At 40.1% G+C, this 20,067-nt stretch overlaps 1 protein-coding gene across 1 annotated transcript; it reads left to right on the forward strand.

The window, feature by feature from the left end:
• Positions 1-498: 498 nt before the first annotated feature.
• Positions 499-20,008, forward strand: golgb1 (golgin B1). The gene is made up of 20 exons (XM_067428105.1): positions 499-606; positions 1,703-1,790; positions 3,315-3,485; positions 3,598-3,720; positions 3,931-4,086; positions 4,269-4,388; positions 6,415-6,528; positions 6,885-8,265; positions 8,406-8,488; positions 9,151-9,220; positions 9,567-14,652; positions 14,742-15,165; positions 15,281-15,514; positions 15,611-16,438; positions 16,559-16,743; positions 16,918-17,071; positions 17,373-17,458; positions 18,105-18,176; positions 18,406-18,496; positions 18,828-20,008. The coding sequence occupies exons 2-20, from the start codon at positions 1,710-1,712 to the stop codon at positions 18,963-18,965; spliced, it is 9,597 nt and encodes a 3,198-aa protein (XP_067284206.1). The 5' UTR covers positions 499-606; positions 1,703-1,709; the 3' UTR covers positions 18,966-20,008.
• The last annotated feature ends 59 nt before the right edge of the window (positions 20,009-20,067 follow it).

Genomic DNA, 20,067 nt, shown 5'->3' on the forward strand with positions numbered 1-20,067 from the left:
CAGAAACATTTCCTTTGAGTTCATAACAATGCTCTTCATTAGTCCGATTCTGTGTCGCTACTGGATAGCATTTCTATGGTTGTCCTACTGTATCTTCTTGTCCACCAATGTAGGCTCCTATGAATGGATTCAAATACCGCTACTGTGTAGCTGGCAAACATCGACGTCCACTTGATCACTCCCACGAAACAATTTACAGAGCGAGATACAAAGGTTACAAACACTGTGGCGTAGTGTGCCATCAGAAGGAGACTGCGTCCTAACTGTTTTCCGTAATTAATAATCATATTAAGCTTTAAATCCATTCTGTTTTGAACCATTATGTAACTCCAAACCTTAAATAATGTCTGTAATTGGTTGCTATTATCTTTTGCAAACCATGTCTACTGAAATTTTTAGTCTATGTTTTATATTTGTTGACGGTCCCTTGGTGTACACAGTTATGCGGCTCACGGATTAACTTGTTGTTTTCACACACTCCCATGCGTGGTCCAATCACAGCGCTGAGTTTCTGTTTCCGGGATGTTTGGTGATGTGGCTCTGAAATCCTGGAGAAAGAATTGATCAAATAAACCACGCAGCTCTTACCCTGCGCCGGCTACACAGGTCAGTTTCATGCTTAATAACATTAACAAGCTGAATGTAACATATTCAGCCGCTGACATGCACAAACACAAGTACATTAATAAATATCGTAACAGTTGTTTACGACTCATCAGCACGAGCTCACCTAAAGCTTGTGCTCATTACTGCCGCTCATTGGGCTTTAACAATGCCGTTTCATAACCATTATAAAGCATAAAAGTCGTACCTTTATGTGTCTCGATAATTTGTGCTGATATCAATCGAATTTAAAACACACGGAAGAAGAGTCGCACAATAATCTTTGCTGTTGTGTAGACAAAATGAAAGCGACGCAGCCGCAGTCAGTTATATTTCATTCGGCGTTGTTCGGTTCTCTTCGTTTTTCTCCGCTTTATGCCTCTGCCAAAGGTGGTTATTTATTATCAAGGAAGAGATAGACACACAATGGTGTTAGTGCGTCCACGCCTCCTCCTTTGGTTACTGTCAGTACATCGGACACACATTACGTAACCATTAAAGGATCCAGATTGGAGCTCATCTAAGTGGTCTAGTTATTCATTATGTATTTGGAGTTATGCATATGATATGCACAGTCAGTGTCCGATGAAAATCTATGAGATGAACAACTATATTAGACTAACCTAACTATAAAATATTTTGCTTTGTTCACTATATAGATTTGATTTATTAATGTGATGTAACGCAAAAGAGAGGCGTGATGCAGAACAGAAGCACAATATTTATATATAATAAATATTTAATGCCAAACTGTCATTAATAGTAGAGCTCCATTTAATTTTCAAGGGCCAGATGGTATTTCAAAGGTGCTTTGACATGGGTTTTATAATTAAGTACTATGATACAATGGCATTACTAGTTGTTGCCTGAATCTGATATGGTATCTAGAGAGCCTATAAATAAATCTATTATTTTAAAATAAATCTATGATATCATTGTTGTGACTAAGCATTTGATTGAAAGTCAATCTGTCATTATCAGATTCTGGCGTAATATTTATTCCTATGTCCTAAATGTGCCCTTTCAGTAATTCGCTCAGTAATCGATACAAAATGCTCAAGCTGTGAACTAATGTTTCATTGCAAATCTTTACATGCAGGTCAGCCATGTTAAGTCGGCTGTCCCAAGGTGTGTCCTCGGTCCTCCAGGAGCTCTCAGGTGAGGAACGCTCCGATGGAGACTTACAGGTGAGTGGACAAAATCCAATCAAACCTTGGAGGGATGTGTTTGGTAAATACCAATAAAATTTATGAAATACAAAATAACACTTCAAATACCCAAATAATTATGCATTATAATTGTGTCCAGGAGTTGACAAATCAGCTAAAGGCGCTTATTTTCACATTTATGAATTAGTTCACAATTACTTTTACCATCTTAAAATGCCTTGCATGCACCACCACAGATAAGTCAAGCATAAGTGGACGAAAAAGAGCAGCGCTAATTTATAGTTGCCATGGAATGGAAGTTGTGGTAGTCTTTTCTTTCCAATTGTAATGTATACAGCTACTTGAACAGGAAAAATGTTGGACGGGACTTGATTTTGTCCATTGGCAGATTATTGGATGGTTGTGGTTCACTATGATGTCGTGATTTACAGGTTTTCCCGTCCTTGCGCAAGTAAACATGTCATCGGAGAACAGATTTCACTGTGAGAGGAAGTTATTTTGATTAGATTATGAGGCTATGTGAATTAAAAATAATAATAATAATGTGGACAGATAAATATTTTTTAATAAATACTGCAATATTCTAGACTGGGTAAACCCAGCCTGATCTGCCGGCGATTTGATTTCGCCCTGCAACTCAGTCTAGAAACCTGTACTATTTCTACCGCATCTGTTACACTTTTGCGGGAACCAAACACAGACTGGCACTCTTGTGGTCTGATTGGTTGAAGGACTATACAATTGCATAGAGAGTTATTAGAAAAATGGCAGTTGATTGTGCCTCTTGTGCAGTAGAAAATACAGAGCAGACTCCCCAGACCAATGTTCAATTTTAAATTGAGCTTGGTCTGGTGATAGCCAGACAAGAAATATTTCATAAAAACAAGAACGGTCAACTTTGATTTCATGGAGACTAACACAGGAACTTTATGTAAGAAATGTATTTCAATTTATCATTAAATGACCCTGATATGTCACTAGACATTAAGAAATCATGTTCATTTCAAATACTTATATCACTGACACCAGTAGTTGTTGCAGCCCTCAACTGATGTTGATGTTTTGTCCTGAAGCTCTGCCCTCCACCTATCTACCAATCACAAAGTCAGTAGTGTTTCGGCATCCGGGTTGCCAGATCTGCTCTAGTTACCACAGCTGCAGCTACAAACGTTCCTGCTGGATCCTGCAGCCTATTTGTCAACCTCGAGTTAGGGGGGAGGGAGAGAGGGGATAGTAATTGCAGTAACAGTTTTGACCACAATCCTACATTCACTTCCTTTGAAGTTGTGATGAAACAGAAGTAGCTTTTCTTCCATATTGTGACGTACATCCAAGTGTAACAAAATTTTGGATTTGGTTCTTTCATGGTTTTTAGTTATTGATTAAATATTGAGTTGAGGGCGTGACACTCAAAAAGTAATGAATACTTGCAGATGATTGGGGGCGTGCTTTAAGCAGGCTAAATGATTGGAAGGGAGTTATTTAACACTTAGAGAGCCCTATCTATATTTTGAATGTTTTTTTGTTTGTTTTTTGGAGCAGGATGGGCTGGTGCCGCAACCTCAGCCTGATTTTGAAGCATCCCTGGAGGGCCCGGGGCCCCCAGAAGAGGTCTTGGAGAGGCTGGCCCAGACCGAACAGCTGGTGGTTCAGCTGAAGGAACTAATTCGAGAGAAGGACAGTCAGCTCGCCAGCACTGAAAAACAGTTCAAGGTGTGGGCTTGCATAATTAGAACGGAACAAACAAGTGGCACTAACTAGACCATGAATATTAACAGGTCTAAAGCTTGGTTTTGCATTTGCAACTGTTTTTGTCCTCAAACAGGAGGAGAAAGAACAGGCAGAAGTCAAGTTTACAAAGCTTAAACTGCAAGCCAAAGCCAAGATGGCCTCCCTAAACAAACAGATCTCTGAGCTGAAAGGACAAGAAGCATTGAACAGCAGTCAGGTAATGTTGACACATTTGTGATATTTTAAGCCTGAAGTTGTCATGGATTTTTTTTTTCAACATGTGCCTAATGTACTTATATTATTTAATGTCATGAATTCCAGTTTGATTATGATTTGTGGTTCATCTTAATAAAGTAGGTCTTTGCCTACTTTTTTTCTGCATCATAATAATAATATTTATATATTATTTTTTTATTTTATTTTTTAGAATTCAGAGAGCTCCTTCCAAATGGCTTCAGGAGTGGAAGAGGAGCTCCAGCAGCTGAAAGAAAAGCTCAACCAAGCGGAGTCGTCCAACAAGATCCTCCAACAGCAGCTCTGGGAGGCTGAACAGCGTGTGAGAGAGGAGGGTCATGCAGAGCAGGTGTGTTTCACCCAAAAATATTCACCATATGTCCTTCAACTGAGGTGCCAATTTTTTTTTTTTTAATCTTGAAATTAATCATATGATGGTCAATGTTTTCTATTTTATTTCTGTAATAGTCTGATCTCAGTCTTTCACTCTTAAATACTGTAACTCCTGTTTTATCTTTAAATGTTGTCCAGGTGCGAATCCTGCAGGCTGTGGTGAAAGAAAAAGATGTGCGATTTCAAGATCAAATCCTTAAACATGAGCAAGAACTCCTCAGTCTCACGCAGACCTCAAATGACCCTGACTTACAGCAGGTATTTTTCATGTTTTCGCAACCTGTTCCCTTTTCATAATTTCATTTTCTCAGGCTTTACACAGATTATAGCATTGACTGCATTTGACAAGCTCAACCAAACCAAAGTTATTTTAAGAAATAAAATAAAAAACATGATGGGATGATAGTAGTGGGGAAAAAAAGTTTAGCATTAACTACAAACAAACATTTGGTTCTATTAGTAGGACAATTTGTTTTACAAAGACGTTTTGTTATACTGCTTGAAACTCACATCACAAAGCCATCAACAGTAATAGATGGTAATCAATAATAGAACTGGTCTAAATATTAAAATATGCATAAATATATCTTCTGTGGAAGTCTAAGGACCAAAAAATGTTTGTCCAGTCATTGCCCTCAGCCCAAATACAATAATAGGATGTCTTATCTGCCTGTCAAGATATGTATAAAGGTGAAAACACAACTCTACATGTTTCGTAAGATTTCCCTCTCTGTTAAACATATTTTATTTGACTGTCCCAGGTGTAATACAAGTAGAATGCTCTTTTATGAAGTTATTTCACTTAAGGACTTATTTAGTAAAACTATGCCTGAAAAGGTTTTGGACTTGCCATAAACTGCCATAACTTTAAAAGACAATATCTCCATTTGCATTGAACTCTCAGCGCTGTAACTTTGCAGATACTGTTTATGCTCAAGCAGCAACATTGCACACTAACTAAAGTAAAAAAAAAAGGCAACCACCCTTTAATTGAAGAAAAAAAAAAGTATAATATGACTTTGTCTTTTGTAATTTCATTTTTGCCATGAACATTGTATTAGATGCTGACATGGCAATTAATACACCTATCTGTATCAAGATCTAATGTCTTTTCATACCTCCGAGCACGCAGCTCTCCGGGTGCTGTAAACAAACAGCAGTCATCTTCTACAAAGATCCTCCTGAACCAAAATTTAAGGTTATTCTGCCTTCACACCATGTCATAACCGTAATTATGAGATGGCAACCCGTGACATCTATCTAGAGCTGTTTATGTTCTCAGACTCGGATTTATGTGCACTATCAATGGTGAAATGATCTGCAGCAGTCAAGTGGTATAATTAGCAGTTTTGAAACATGAGATAATTTAATGCCGTCTCTTGTCTCGTGAGGCTTTGGAGACTCTGCTGTACTTGTTTATGTGTTTTGAAAGTGTGGCTTTGGAGACACTCTGAAGGGAGGGTGGGATCTCATGCTTTCAAAGCTAACTTGCTATTACTAGCCGCTCTGAAATTTCCTACCCTGTCTTTAATTTAATGTTAACTATTATCGTATACTTTTTGGTATACCATAATACCATAATACCATGAATTTGGTTGATCAATTTATTTATAGATAGTTTGTCTGTTTTATTATTGCATAACAATTATAGTCACACTTTTATAGTGTTATATCCTGTTTTCAGGCAAGTTAATAATGTTTACTGTGACCTCCTGAAGTTGGTGATCTAAGTACTTCCTTTCATCACCACTTGTTAAAAAAGGTTTTTGGGACTATTTGTGGTATGATATGCATTTAGGCGTGATCTGTCGTGCTTGTCATGAGGAGTTTGTTGTTTATTTGATCTGTAGGAAATCAGTACCTTTATTTATATATATATATATGGATATGCATAGAGGATATATATGCATCAGTATTTATGATGGTAAAGAGAATGACAACATTGCTGTTTTCATATTTGTTAGCTTTTTTTCATTTGGGATAGCTTGAGGTATTGTAACTATATTTGTGTTATTATGTAGCATGAAATCATAGCTCATCATGTTACCATGGCAATTTTGATCTAAGCTGTCTAGTTTCAGGGTGCATGCGTTTCCACATTCTGAGCAGCATCCAACTCTTGGCATGTTATGTTTTGTTAATGTTGTTGGAAAGAAATTAAGAAAGAAAGCTTGAGTTAAGACTGATCTTTTACATTTTTGTTCACTTCTGATAAATCATACCCTGCAGCATGTATCTATACGTCTCATTCTTTGTTGCTTTATTCCTGTTTATTGTTTTGCAGGCTCTTCGTGCATCTCAGCAGCGCATAGAGGAGTTGGAGGAGTCTTTGCGTTCTCGTTCAGAAGTCCTAGAAATGTTGCAGCAGGAACTCAACAGTGCAGACCAGCAGAAACAGGTCAGGATAACACATATCGTTTAGGTTACATTGTGTCCTAGAAATGTTACTGTCGTTAGTGAAAGTGAAATATGTTACAAAGTCAATCAAGATATATTTGCCCATAACAATGTTGTTTGGTAATTTTGAACCAATTAGATTTCACTGCGGGTGGGGATACCCAGCAGTGTGATTAAAAATAGCATCCAAATAACCAACAGAACTTCTTGTTACATGTTGTAGTCACAGCTGGTTAAGATAAAATATCAGATGTCGGAGTTAATTAAAAACTATTATAGGAGTATTTCCTTTCACAGTTTTTTATAGAAAGACCCTTAAGCAGGACTATAAACATGATGCATGTTTCATTTGTGCAGATTCTGACTGCTCAGTTCAGACAGATGGAGCTGGAGTTGGCAGAAGCCCAGAGATTGAGAGAAGAGGAGAAGCAGCAGTGGACCATGCGAGCTGAGGAAGAACTCCAGGCTCTTAGAGCCAGATTAGAGGCTTCAGAGAGTGAGAGAGACCAGACCATAAGTTCTCTCAATGCTGAATTACAGAAAAAGATAAAAGAGATGGATGAAATGCAAGAAAAAGTTGAATCTGAAGAAAGAGAGAAAGAAGAAACACTGGATAAATTGAAAGAACGAGAAAATTACTTTGAGGCTGAACTGGCCAAGATGAAAGTATGTCTAGAAGCTAGACTAGAAACATCAGAGAGTGAGAGAGAGCACACCATCAGTGCACTCAACGTCAACGTTACCCATCTCAATGCTGAATTACTGAAAAGCATCACAGAGTTAGATGAAATGAGAGCAAAACTTGAATCTGAGAAAAGAGAAAAGGAAGTAATGCTTGAGAAATTAAACGAGAGAGAGACTAGCTTTGAGGCAGAGATGGCCAACATGAAAGTATCTCTAGAAGTCAGATTAGAAGCACAAGAAAGTGAAAGAGACCAAACCATTAGTGCTCTCAACACTGAATTACTGAAAAAGTCAGCAGAGGTAGATGAAATGAGAGCAAAGCTTGAATCTATAGAAAGAGAGAATGACCAAATGCAGGAGAATTTTAAAGAGAGAGAGACTAGCTTTGAGGCAGAGCTAGCCAACATGAAAGTATCTCTACAAGCCAGATTAGAAACAACAGAAAGTGAAAAAGAGCAGACCATTATTGCTCTCAATGCTGAATTACTGAAAAAGACGACAGAGTTGGATGACCTGAGGGAAAAACTTTCAGCTGAAGAGAGAGAAAGACTGAAGACATTGCAAGAGAGACAATCCAGCTTTGAGACAGAGCTGGCCAACTTGCAAGCTTGTCTGGAAGTCGCAGAGAAACAGAAAGAGGAAATTACAAAGAAGCTAGAGGGGGAGGTTGCAAGTCACATGGAAGAGCTTCATCATCTTCAGGAGAAGCTTGAAGAAGTAGAAAGAGCAAGGGAAGAAGAATCTAAGAGTGAAACAGGTCACTTAGAACAGATGCAAAATGAGCTTGAGTCATTGAGAGAGACACTGGACGCCAGTAAAGAGGAACATAAAGCTGGACTTCAAACCAAGGATGCACTGGAAAAACTTTGGAGAGGAATTCAGTCTTTGACAACTACTGGGGAGGCAGAGATGGAAATATCCATTCCTACTGACCCTGCACAGTTCTTGGAGGTGTTACCTGCTCTAGAAGCACGGCTGAGCAACATTACAGATGAACAGCAGGAGAGTCAAGCACGCATGTCTCAGATCACACTCGCTCTACAATCTCTGCAAGGTAAACAACCCCGGAGAACAAAGTTCAAAGCAGCTTTTGTGGTATGAGTAAACTGTCCTTGGAAGCATAACAACAATAAAAGGTACTTTTGTTTGTACTGTGATCAAAAAGTAATTGTCTTAATGCACCTGATGCTCTAGGTCAACTTGATAAAAGCAAAGCTGAAGGGGAGGAAGCAGTTGCTAGGATACATGAACTGGAGCAACAACTTGTGACTGTTCAGGTAGGTGGATTGCAAAAATATGTTTTAGCACTTTAAAAAAAAAAAAAATGTTTTTCTGTGCAGGTGCTCTTTTGAGTGTTTTGAATGCAATCATTAGTAAGCATTAAGGCAAAATTCACTTACTTTTAATCATACTTAAGTGTTCAAATAAGTGCTTGGGGTTCTTGGTATTAAACCTATCATGTATTATTTAAGCTTTGGGTACGAATGATCATTTAAATCATACGGATTTTTGTACAGTTGTGCTATTGTTGTTCTATTACTTTTCATAGTTATCAGGCTTACAATTTGCACCTAATAAGTTAATGCAATGGAGATGCTCCACAGAATACAATGCACTTGTCTAGGGCAATGTGTGCTATAGCAAACTAATTTGGATGTATATAGCACAATCTGTGTCTGGTACAACAGACACAAGGTGACATTAATGCCTAGACGGTTTGTCTCACAGATTATCAGGCCAGAGATATCATAATCCTCCCGACTTTCATCATCTATTCCTATTTCTGGCCCCACATAAAAGGGCATAGTTATCAAGTATTAATAAAGGTATGGTCCGTTATGGTATTTAAATAACTGTGGGAAATCCGCAGTCCGGTGCACTCTCAATAAGCATGCATTAGTGTGAGCATACTGTTGTAACAAACGCTTATCTTTCCTAGGTTACTGGTGAGTCATTAGGAGGTCATGTGACTGACCTGTCTGCGAAGGATTTGGTTAGGATACACCAGGGTAAGTTTAATATTTGCCCTTGTGTAGCTTAATGTACTTTGAACTGTAGTGCTTCTTTTAGTGACAGCAATCCCATTTTCTTTCATAATTGTCTTGCGCACTACTAGAGAACATTGTGGTTTCTAAATTAAAAAATGTCTGTAATGTTTGTCATGTTTAGATATTAGTTAGAAGAACAACCAGAAAAACAGGTTTCCTTAGTCAAAACACAAAACATAAACAGGAAGGTACAAAATTATACTAGAAACTATATGCATTTTAAACATGACACATTTTGTATGCTTACTTGTGCATGCTTAAGTAATTTGATGATTTTCACTTGGTTGTGTCATGATTTCTGTCTTAGATAACAGTGAAGATGGAGATAGTGCTGAAAAAAAATTACAGGCCAATCAGATACTGTTTCTGGAGCAACAACTTGCAGACAGAGAAAGGGAACTTTTTGCTCTCAGAGAAATGTCAATCACCACAGGCCAGACTCTGAATATCATAGAGGAGGAAAGTGCAGACAGTGTAAGCAGAGGAAACATTGCTGAGTTGCATGACAACTCTACAGCTCTATCTGAGGTTCTTGAAGGCTCACAAGAGGAAGAGACAACACTTGTGGCAGTAGACACCTCTGTTCTGTCTGTCTCTGCTGGCAATGAGAGTAGCCCTGAGCTTATAGCACCTCAACCTGATTCTCCTGGAGAATCAAAGGGTACTTCCTCGGATGAGATGGTGACAAGCAGTGATTCAGAGGTGGCTCATAGTAGCTGGACTCTTCTGGAAGCAGTCAACCAAGATGGGACTCAAGAGTGGCCATCCCAAGTTCAGGACTTTTCCACACTACGCTTATCCACACAATCTTGGGAAGAGACCTGTGAAGAGCAGGTCTCATCAACTAGCTGCATAGTTGATATTGAATCACCACCTTTAGTTATCCATGAAACTGTACAGGTACGTCTTAGCCACCAGGAGGGAAGCCTGCTAAATACAGAGTCAAGCACTGGTCAGGCTTTTGCACAGGTCTTAGCTGAAGAGATTCAGAAAAGATACAGTGAACTTCTGGGAGAGCTTCAGCATTTTAAAGACTCAGCCGTACAATCACAGGAGAAAGTGTTCCAGCTGGAGGAAGCATTGAAGTCGCTCACAGTTTCCAAAAATGAGGCTGAGTCCAGGGCAAACATCTACGAGAAAGAGCTAATTGAAGCTAAGGCATTGATTGAGCAAGAAAAATCAGATGGGCAAAAAGTTGCCAAACAGTTTGAGAACTTGAAGGAAGACGTTTGTTCTAAAGATAATAAGCTACAAGTTTTACAGGCAGGCTTTGATGAAGCCCAACAAAAACTTGTTGAACAAGAAGGTCAAGCTAGAATGCTGGCTGCTCAACTGGAGGACAGAGAGCTTGCTTCCTCCGAACTGGAACAAAAGCTATTGGATATGGAGGGCAAGATAATGCAGGTCTCTCAGGAAGCTGACATGGCAAAAGCTGCTCTAGTTGTCAGGAATACTGAGCTGGAAGACCTACAAAATTGTCTTTCACAGAAAGACAGGGAGATGATGGAACTCAATGATAGCATGACTGCCAAACTACTCCAGGCGGGAGAGGAAAAGTTTGTAATATCTAGTGAAGTCAAAAAGTTAAAAGAGCAAATTTATGAACTTGAGAGTGTCAGGGATGGCCAGCAGAAGATCCTAGAGGATAAAACAGCAGAGAATGAGGAGCTTGTTGCCTTACGAAAGGAGAAAGAAGACTTGGTTACTCAAATGGCTGCCATGAAGAAAGATGGAGAACAGGTCAAGAGAAAGTTGCAGGCAGCTCTGATACAGCGAAAAGAATTGCTGAAAAAAGTTGCAGACTTTGAGAAGGAGGTTGAGAGCAGGGAAGAAAAGGAAAGAGATGATAATGAAGGAACTCTTAAGTTTAAAAATGAAATTAAGGAAAAAGTGCTAGAAATACAGAGACTTAATGCTTTACTGCAAGAGACTAGAGATGTCTTAAATTTGAAAGATGAGACTGTAACAAGTCTGGAACAAAAAATCCGTGAACAAGATGAAGCATTGACTGAGTCGCATGCTGAAATACAACATTTAACAAAGCAGTATGTACAAATGAATGAACAACAAATATCACAGGCAGTTGACGACAAAAATAGACTCCTTTCGCAGATAGCGTCCATGGAATCTGACATTGAAACATTGCATAAAAAGCTTCAGGAAGCTACTGATGCTTATGAGGACACTGTTGTGAAAGCTCAAGAGAAAGATCAACGTCATCTTGAGCAGATGAAACAGCAGAAGGAAGAATGCAGTGAGCTTCTTGAACGCCTCCGAACTGAAGAGGGAGAGAAAACTGGGTTTTTGAATCGTGTTATGGAGCTAGAGGGTCTTCTAGAATCAAAAAAGCATGCAAATAAGGTGGTTAGTGTGAATGTAGAGAGTGATATTGGGTCTACTACAAAGAATCTAGAGAAACCAGAGACAAACGATTGGGTTCAGGAGGACTGGGTGGATTTTGCTTCAGCTGAGACTGATACACAAGAACATAAACCTGGTGAGCAATCTCAGCAGCCCATGATAAAAGATCATGAGGAAATTATAAATGCTCTCAAGGAGGAATTAAGAGTTGAGCAGGCTGCTCGTGCTGAATTAGAGGTGTGTCTACAAGAGAGCCAATCATCTCAATCACTCACAGATAGCAAATTCAAAGAGCTTAACCTAGAACTTGAAGCCTTAAGAGAAAAAGAGAGGCAGATTGATGCCCTTACTGAGGAAATAGAGACTCTTAGGGAGAAATGTCAGAGAGCTGAAGCACATGCAGAGAAATTGAAAGTGGAGGTGGATGAGGCTTGGGAAGCAGCTAAAAGAAGCATCTCAGATGCCGAGTCCCCAATCAAAGCACTTCAGTCAGAAGTGGAAGAATTTAAACAATTTCTTAAAAACAAGAATGATGAGATTATTGATTTAAGCCAACAGCTTAGTGAACAAAGTTCTCATCTACTTAAGATGCAGGAAACTGTACTGGCGAAAGATCAGCAGATTGCCTCATTACAAGAATGGCTTAAAGCTGAGCAAGATAGGGTTCAAAAACTGGAAGCAGAAATGCCACAACGTGAGGAGGAAGAAAAAGATCATACTGCCAAACTCCAACAGCTTCAACGTAAACTGCAGGCTGCACTTGTATCACGCAAGGAGGCACTCAAAGAGAAACAGGCGCTGAAAGAGGAACAGGCTGCTGCTGGGAAAATTAAATTAGAACTACAACAGAAGCTGGAGATAATAGAGATGGAGCTTAACAAGTCAAGAGAAGAGAGGGAGAAATTGATTGAGGAGGTGGATCGAACTTTGTTGGAAAACCAAAGTCTGAGTGCATCCTGTGAGAGCCTCAAACTTGCAATGGAGGGTGTTTTGAATGAGAAGGATGTATACAAACGGCAAGCTGAGAGTACCAAAGAGGAATCTAAACAAGTGTGCAGGCAGCTGGAAGAAAAGGTGCAAAGCATGAAAGAAGAGTATGAATCCCTCCTCAAGTCATATGAAAATGTGAGTGATGAGGCTGAACGAGTGAGACGAGTGCTTGAAGCGGCTCGACAGGAGAGGCAGGAGTTAGCAGCCAAAACACGAGCTCATGAAGTAGCCAGACAAGAGGCTGAGAGATTGGCTGAGGAGGCTATGAAGGAGGTGGATGTTGTAAAAGAAAAAATGAGAAAATTTGCCAAGGTCAAACATCAGAAGATTATGGATCTAGAGGAGGAGAATGAAAGGCTTAGGGAGCAGGATGAGAATAAATTGGCCGCACATACAGAAACAGATCTGAAACAAGAGCTTGATAGAGTCAAACAAGAGTTTGAGACGTTGAAAAAAAATTATATTGCTGCTATGGATGATAAAAACTCTTTGAAGCATGAAGCTGAGGAATTGAGACAGCGTTTGGCTGAGGAAATTGACACAAGGGGCAGTGAAACTCTGGACACATGCTCCATGGAGACTATTAAGGAGGTTAAAGTCGTCACACAGCAGAGAAGTCCTGATTTAATTGAAATCCAAGAGTACCAAAATGATAGCATTTTCCCAGAGGCTGATCTCACTAAGCCAGTGGAATGCATTAGTACTGCACTTGAACAAGAAGTCACAGAAGTGCAAGCAAAGATGACTGCCCAAACAGAGGAGAGGCTCAAGGAACTGGAGACCTATCTGGAAACAGCAGAGAGTAAGATAAGTGAACTTGAAGCTGCTCTTGAGGATCACATGGAATCCAGAAACAAGCAAGAAACCATTCTTAATGCAGAGCTGGATTCCCTCAAGCAGCAGCTTCAGGAGAGTTTAGAAAGAGAGAGCCTCCAGAAGGAAGAGAGCTCTAAGAAAGAGACCCAACTGCAAGAACTCCGCACTGGCCTAGAGGCTGAAAGAGATGACCTAGAAGAGCGGTTGATGAACCAGCTGGCTCAGCTCAATGGTAGCATTGCAGGCTACCAGCAAGAGGCCTCTGAAAGTCGTGATCGCCTCGCAGACATGCAGAAGGAATTGGAGAAACTAGAGAGAGAGAGGGCTGAGCTGGAGGCTGCGGTGGCAAGTGAGAGGGACCGGGCAGCCAGGATGGAGGAGGACATGAGGCAGGCACAGCGAGAAAGAGCAGAGGCAGAGGCTGAAACAGGCAAACAAAGAGAGCTGGAGCAAAAGTTGAAATCTGCACAGAGGTTTAAAGAAGGTAGTCAAAACCGAACACGTCAGCTTGAGGAACTGCTGAGGGAAAAGCAACTTGAAGTCCGTCAGCTACAGAAAGACTGCATTGAGTACCAGGAAAGAATAAGTGAACTGGGTAAACAAGTTAAATCATTGCTGTTGGGTAGAGATGAACTGAGTGTAGAACTTGGGGCAGCACGCTTGGAAATTGAAAAAATTATGCAAGACAGAGCAAGTATTGCATCTGAACTTTCAACATGTAAAGGGAAGCTGGACATAGCACTGGAAGAAGCAAAACAGGCCCAAGCAGACAAACTAGCTGCAGAACAAATGGTACAAAGCAAAGAGGCAGAGTTGAAGGCAGATGCAGAGCGTACTCTGGATGAAGTCAGGTATCGCCTTGGAGCAGAACTTAAACAGATGGAATTAAGACTAGAAAAATCTTACAGAGAGCGGGAGAGGGAGGAAGAGGCAACTCTGGAGGCAAGAAGTATTGCTGAGGCCGCAGACAGGCATGCCCAAGAAATGCAAGCCCGTCTGGATCAAGCACTGGCTCGGTTGGCAGCCTTTTCGCGCTCCATGTCGTCCCTCCAGGATGATCGTGATCGAGTGCTGGATGAGGCCAAGCAGTGGGAAAGTCGTTTTCATAGTGAACTACAGGAAAAGGAGGCTGATGTTCGGGAGGCTGAGACCCGTGCTAAAGAACTTGCTGAACAACTCCAGAGGGAGACAACCCAAAAAGAGGATCTGCAGAGTTCATTGGAAAGGTTTGTTTTGGTTTTTGCATGTTTCAATTAATCTGGTAATTATACTTTAACTACAGTACATTTTAAATAATAAAAATGTATGTGTGCAGAATGCAAAAGGCAGAAGAGAACCTACAACTAGAGCTGTCTGAGGTGGAAAAGAAACATAATGAAAGCCTTTCAGCTCTTGAAAAAGAAAGAGGGGATCTGCAACAGAAGCTCACTCTGGTAGAGACCAACCTGACCAAAACGCGCACCCAGCTGACTACACTTGAGACAGAGGCAGAGGGTCTACGGCACCGCACCAAAGCTCTAGAAGAAGCAGTGGACAAGCTTCAGGGGGATGCAAATGAGGCACGTGTAGTTATCAAGGAAAGGGAGACAGAGGAAAGGAGACTATACTTACGGCTTGAGCAACTGGAGACAGACCTAGGATCTTCAAAGAAGCTTACTGAAACTCTTCAGGCTGCATTGGAAGAGAAGGAAAAGAGGGAAATGGAGCTCCTTGGTGAGAAGGAGCAAGCTGTGACACAGGTACTTAATTTACTGAACATCATAGTTTCTGAAAACTAATCCATGCATTTCCATTCATCTCATTATTAGTAATTTAATGCTATATAATAATACTGTATACTTTATTTTCTTTTAGGCTGTAGAGGAGGCTAGAAAGGATGCAGATGGAAGGGCTGAGATGGCAGAGAAAGAGTTAGAGGAGAGGAGAGGTGAGTTGCGTAGTTTAGAAGAGAGGCTCCGTAAGGCTGAGGAGGATACCTTCCAGAGCAGAGCACAACTGGAGTCCTTCACCAAGGCTATGGGCTCCCTGCAGGATGACAGAGACAGAGTACTCAGCCAATACAAGCAGCTAGAAGAAAAACACCTTCAGGTAATGCTGCATTAAATAAATGCATAGCCTCATTTGCATAATTCATTCAGAGTATCTTTTAAAATTTGGACTTGTCACAATCTCATGTTCTCTCAGGTAATGATGGAGAAGGACAGCCTTATCCAGGAGGCTGCGGGTGAAAACAACGGATTAAAGGAAGAGCTTCGAGCATTGTTGTCTCAGCGGGATGACCTCAATGCTGAGAATGCCAAGCTGGCTGCCCAGCTTCATGGTTACAGAAATGACCTGAACCAGGTTCTTGCTATGAAGGACTCCCAGCACAAGCAGATTCTTGCTGCCCAAGTAGAGCGCATCAGTTTCCTGGAAAGAGAGAAAGAAAATCTTGAGAGCCATATTCAGGCTCTTGAAAAAGGTATTGTGCAAGGGAAGGTACCTCCTTTGGTGCAGGAGACCTTGATCCAGGCCAGCCAAGGAAGTGTTAGTGTCGATAGGCAAGATGCACCCGGGGCCGAGGTAGAGAAGCTGAGGGAACAGCTCCAGGCTGCTAGAAAGCGCATCACCACCTTGGAGGAGACCTTGGAATTGGAGAAGGAGAACAAGGCAGTGCACAGCAAAGAGTTAAAGGAGCTGCGCTGGGAAGGTGGAATTCTGCGAACCGAAGCTGAAACAGCAGAGGAGAGGGTAGCGGAGTTGGCACGAGACCTGTTGGTGATGGAGCAACAGCTTCTAGAGGAGAGGGAAGCTTCCAGTCAGATTCGAGCTCAGAACCAGTCTTTTGGTCAAGCCATGGCCTCTCTGCAGGTTGCAAGAGATCAAGCAGTAAGTGAGGCCAAAGAGCTGCGTCTCCGTTTAGATGACATAAACCGGACAGTTCACCCAGCTTCTCCTCCAAGTGGCTCCAAAGGGGAAGTGTGGAGCCTAAAAAATGCTCTAGCAGCACTGCAAAATGACAGGGAAAGAATGGTATGTAATGAATTACCTGATTATTTATTAAAAACAAAAATATTGCATACTGCCTTCTTTAATCTGGTTCATCAACCTTTTATCTCCAACTGATTAATGGCATCCCCTGTGGTTCCTCAGTTGGAACAGCTGCACTTGCAGCGGTCTGAATTGGATCGACTTGGATCTGGTGAACTCTCCAGGCTAACTCAGTCTTTGGAGGAAGAGAGAAGAAAGGCAGCAGAGCGAGAGGAAAAAATAATGGCAGAGCTGAGGGATAGAGATGCCCAGATGGACAGAGATAAGCAAGAACTGGAAATGCTCAGGTAAGATTAATTTAACATATTTTGTATTGCCCTTTCTGCCGTTTTGGTGGTCTTGCAGAAAACGGCAAACGGCTATCCAGACAGCTTCAAAGTGTTTGTATACTTTGACGAGAATTTCTGTCCCTCGAAAAACTTTCGAAAAACTATTTTTTTTTGTTTTGTTTACGTGTGTAGGCTTGAGATGACGGACTGGCAGGGCCAGGCTGAGCTCTTGAAGCAGCAGACCCTGACCACCCTCTCAGACAGGGACCAACAGGTTCGCCAGCTTACTGCCATGCTGGAGGAAGCACAGGCATCAAAATTAAGGCATGAGCACACACAAAGACAGGTAAAAAGCTGTAATCTCTTTTTTTTTAAATGAGATATTGGAAGCAGCCTAGAAATGTTTTTCTTTTCAGTCCATCCATCTACCTCTTTACTTAAAGATAGAGACATTAATAAGTTCTAGTTTCTCATTGTACTGTTGTTCTGTAATACGTTTGAGATGGGACAACATTGTGCTTATTTTGAAAGTGGTTTCTGACTTTTGAACACCACTTTATAACCCAGTATATATCTATAAAGTCCTTGATTTGCTTCATTTGTCTTTAGTGTGTGAGGCATCCAATTTTGATTTCTTTGTCCTTTAGGGAAGCCTTGCGGTAGACGCTGCACCTGGTGGTCCTCTAGAGCACAACGAGGGCTATAAAGCTGAGTTCATTGAACTCCAGAGAAGGTACTGCTGCCAAGTTTAGTCTTCTAATTAATTATACTGATCTACAGCTGCATTTTCTCAATCTCTTTAGTACCGGTGCTACAAACTGCATTGATAGCAGTTGTTGCTAATTCTTCAACTAACAGCAAACATACTTCTAATACTGTCTTTAAAAGGAATTAAGCATGTGATATGAAGTACTGTATATCAGCATATATATTTTTAATCTATCTGTTTGGTGTTTTTTTCCCACTAATCCTATTTTTTTAATCAATGGCTATTGTTTGTTGTGTTTTGAACATGTTAATGAGTTACAGTTGGTCAAAAGTAATCGAAAAGTAGTCCAATTATGTTACCTAAAATGTGTAATGTAATGGATTACAATATTAATTAGGAATCAGTAACAGACTACAATTTGTAAGTTGTCTACCCAGTACTGTGTTTTCCACACTTTACTGCTCTGTCTCTCAAAAAAAGGATAAAATATCAACAATATATTACCTGAGATACGACTTCTAGACTACTTGATTAGGTTATTAAACTATAAATCATAGGTTACATGGTTCTCTTATGACTCTTTCAGTGACTTACAATGTGTCTACTTTTATTTCCCCCCTTACCAATGCTGTACATTAACTCTTTAATTATGTGTGTGTGTTTCTGTCAGGCTGGATGAGGAGTCAGAACAGAGACTGCGAGTAGAGGAACAGCTCATTGCTGCACAGGATCGCCTCAAACGGTTTGACCCTAATCACAGATTTTTCACTGGGCATTTTTGCTGCAGACTTTATGTGAACTGTATCATATACAATGCTCCCAAAAATAATCAGGATACTTTTAATGATGTATTTGTGTAATTTAATCTGAACTACTTTTATTTTTGGTGCCCCGTATATATGAACCAACTGCAAGTTTAATCTTTTATTTTCACATTTATTATATGTGTCAATTCCCTTCACCGTTGACAGCTATACACAGAGTGAGTGGCAGACAGCAGCAGAAGCCATGATGTCAGAGACTGCTGTACTTATTGAGCCACAAGAGGGCGCTGTTACACGGGTAAACACAAACACTCAATGCATTTCCACAACAGTTGGAAAACAAATCATGTTTGTGTGTGTTTATAATTTGAAAATTATAAAAAGCCTTATTATATATTGCGTGTGTGTGTGTGTGTGTGTGTGTGTGTGTGTGTGTGTGTGTGTGTGTGTGTGTGTGTGTGTATATATATATATATATATATATATATATATATATATATATATATATATATATACACACACACACACACACACACATATATATATATATATATGTATGTATGTATATATACACATAAATAAATAAATATATAAATTTTTTAATTTAATATATGCTTTCTTTATCTCAGACTCGCAGTGGTGGACCTGGGCTGCTGCGGATGCTGCGAGTCGCCTTCTGCTCTCGTCAGCGCACCCCTCTGCTGGTGTCACTCTACCTGCTGACTGTTCACGTGCTTTTGCTGCTATGCATGGGAGGATATCTGTGAGAGAGACTCATCACGCTTCACTGAGAGAGAGACAGTTACATACTCGTTCTCAAATACATAAGACAACAAATTGACACATTATTTAATAGAGGACTAACTCATTTAAATTCGTCTGTGAACAGTTTTCCATGCTTATTTACCAAAGTCACATCTGATCTGTTTGTTTTGTTCTCTATTTTTATCGGAGCGCTCAGACAAAAATCCTTTCTACCCAGTTTTAATGGGGCTTGTCCAGACTGGTAACACTAGAGCACTACCTGCACTTCCTCAAGAACATTGTTTTACCTTTTAAGAATGCCCTCATTAATGAAGGAATGTTTATGCATAATTTGGGAAATGTAGATGAAGTTGACGGGATAGTGTTAGTTTTATTTTATTTTTCTCTATCTGTCAAACAGCGTTTCACATTGCCTGTCAAATTGCATATTTTGACCACATTCCAGCTTCCTATAATTATCTCTTTATTATTTCTGCGTAAAGTCAATGCATTAAAATGTAATGTAATGGCAAAGCTGATACAGTTACTGTACATGTCTACAAGAAACGTCCTAGTTTGCCAGTTTAGTGCAATACTGTCATTTTATATTTGTGCATTTTAATTGGTGTTTTTTTCCCGGTTTATTTGTTGGTTTTGTTGTTGTTTATTTTCTTTAACACACTAAATACACATATTGGTCTTTACACCTGGACTACTATTGCTTTTATTCACCCTTAAAGGCATAAATGAAATGCTTTAATCTTGGATTGTTTTATTATCAGTTTCTTTAAGTCTTTTGATTCAGTGTAATTTTCATCAAGTCATTCAAGTCCTGCTTATTTTCAGTTTTCTGAGCCAAAGCTGGACTTCCTATTCTCACTATTCTATGGTCACTCAGATCTGTTGGGGCTGCATAGAGCTGGATTAGATTATGGTTAAAATGTTGTTTTAAGCACAGCCCAGTGAGTGTTTTATCTGTAAAATCTCTGTAAATGATCCTTTCTCTCTCCTTCTACCCTGTTGTAGGGGCTATTTTTTGGAAATAAAGTCTATTTATGGGAAGACATACACATCTAGTGTGTGGTTGCATGACATGTTGGTGATGGTGGTGCTGTTCCTTTACAG

The sequence above is a fragment of the Pseudorasbora parva genome, chromosome 20 (genome assembly GCF_024679245.1).
Source record: "Pseudorasbora parva isolate DD20220531a chromosome 20, ASM2467924v1, whole genome shotgun sequence".
NCBI classification, from domain to species: domain Eukaryota; kingdom Metazoa; phylum Chordata; class Actinopteri; order Cypriniformes; family Gobionidae; genus Pseudorasbora; species Pseudorasbora parva.

Excerpts from the sequence above, each read along its gene's own strand:
- golgb1 (XM_067428105.1), top strand. The coding sequence starts at position 1,710 with ATGTTAAGTCGGCTGTCCCAAGGTGTGTCCTCGGTCCTCCAGGAGCTC. Across the intron at positions 3,486-3,597 it reads GCACTGAAAAACAGTTCAAG|GAGGAGAAAGAACAGGCAGA; the intron begins GTGTGGGCTTGC and ends GTCCTCAAACAG. Across the intron at positions 8,489-9,150 it reads AACAACTTGTGACTGTTCAG|GTTACTGGTGAGTCATTAGG; the intron begins GTAGGTGGATTG and ends TATCTTTCCTAG.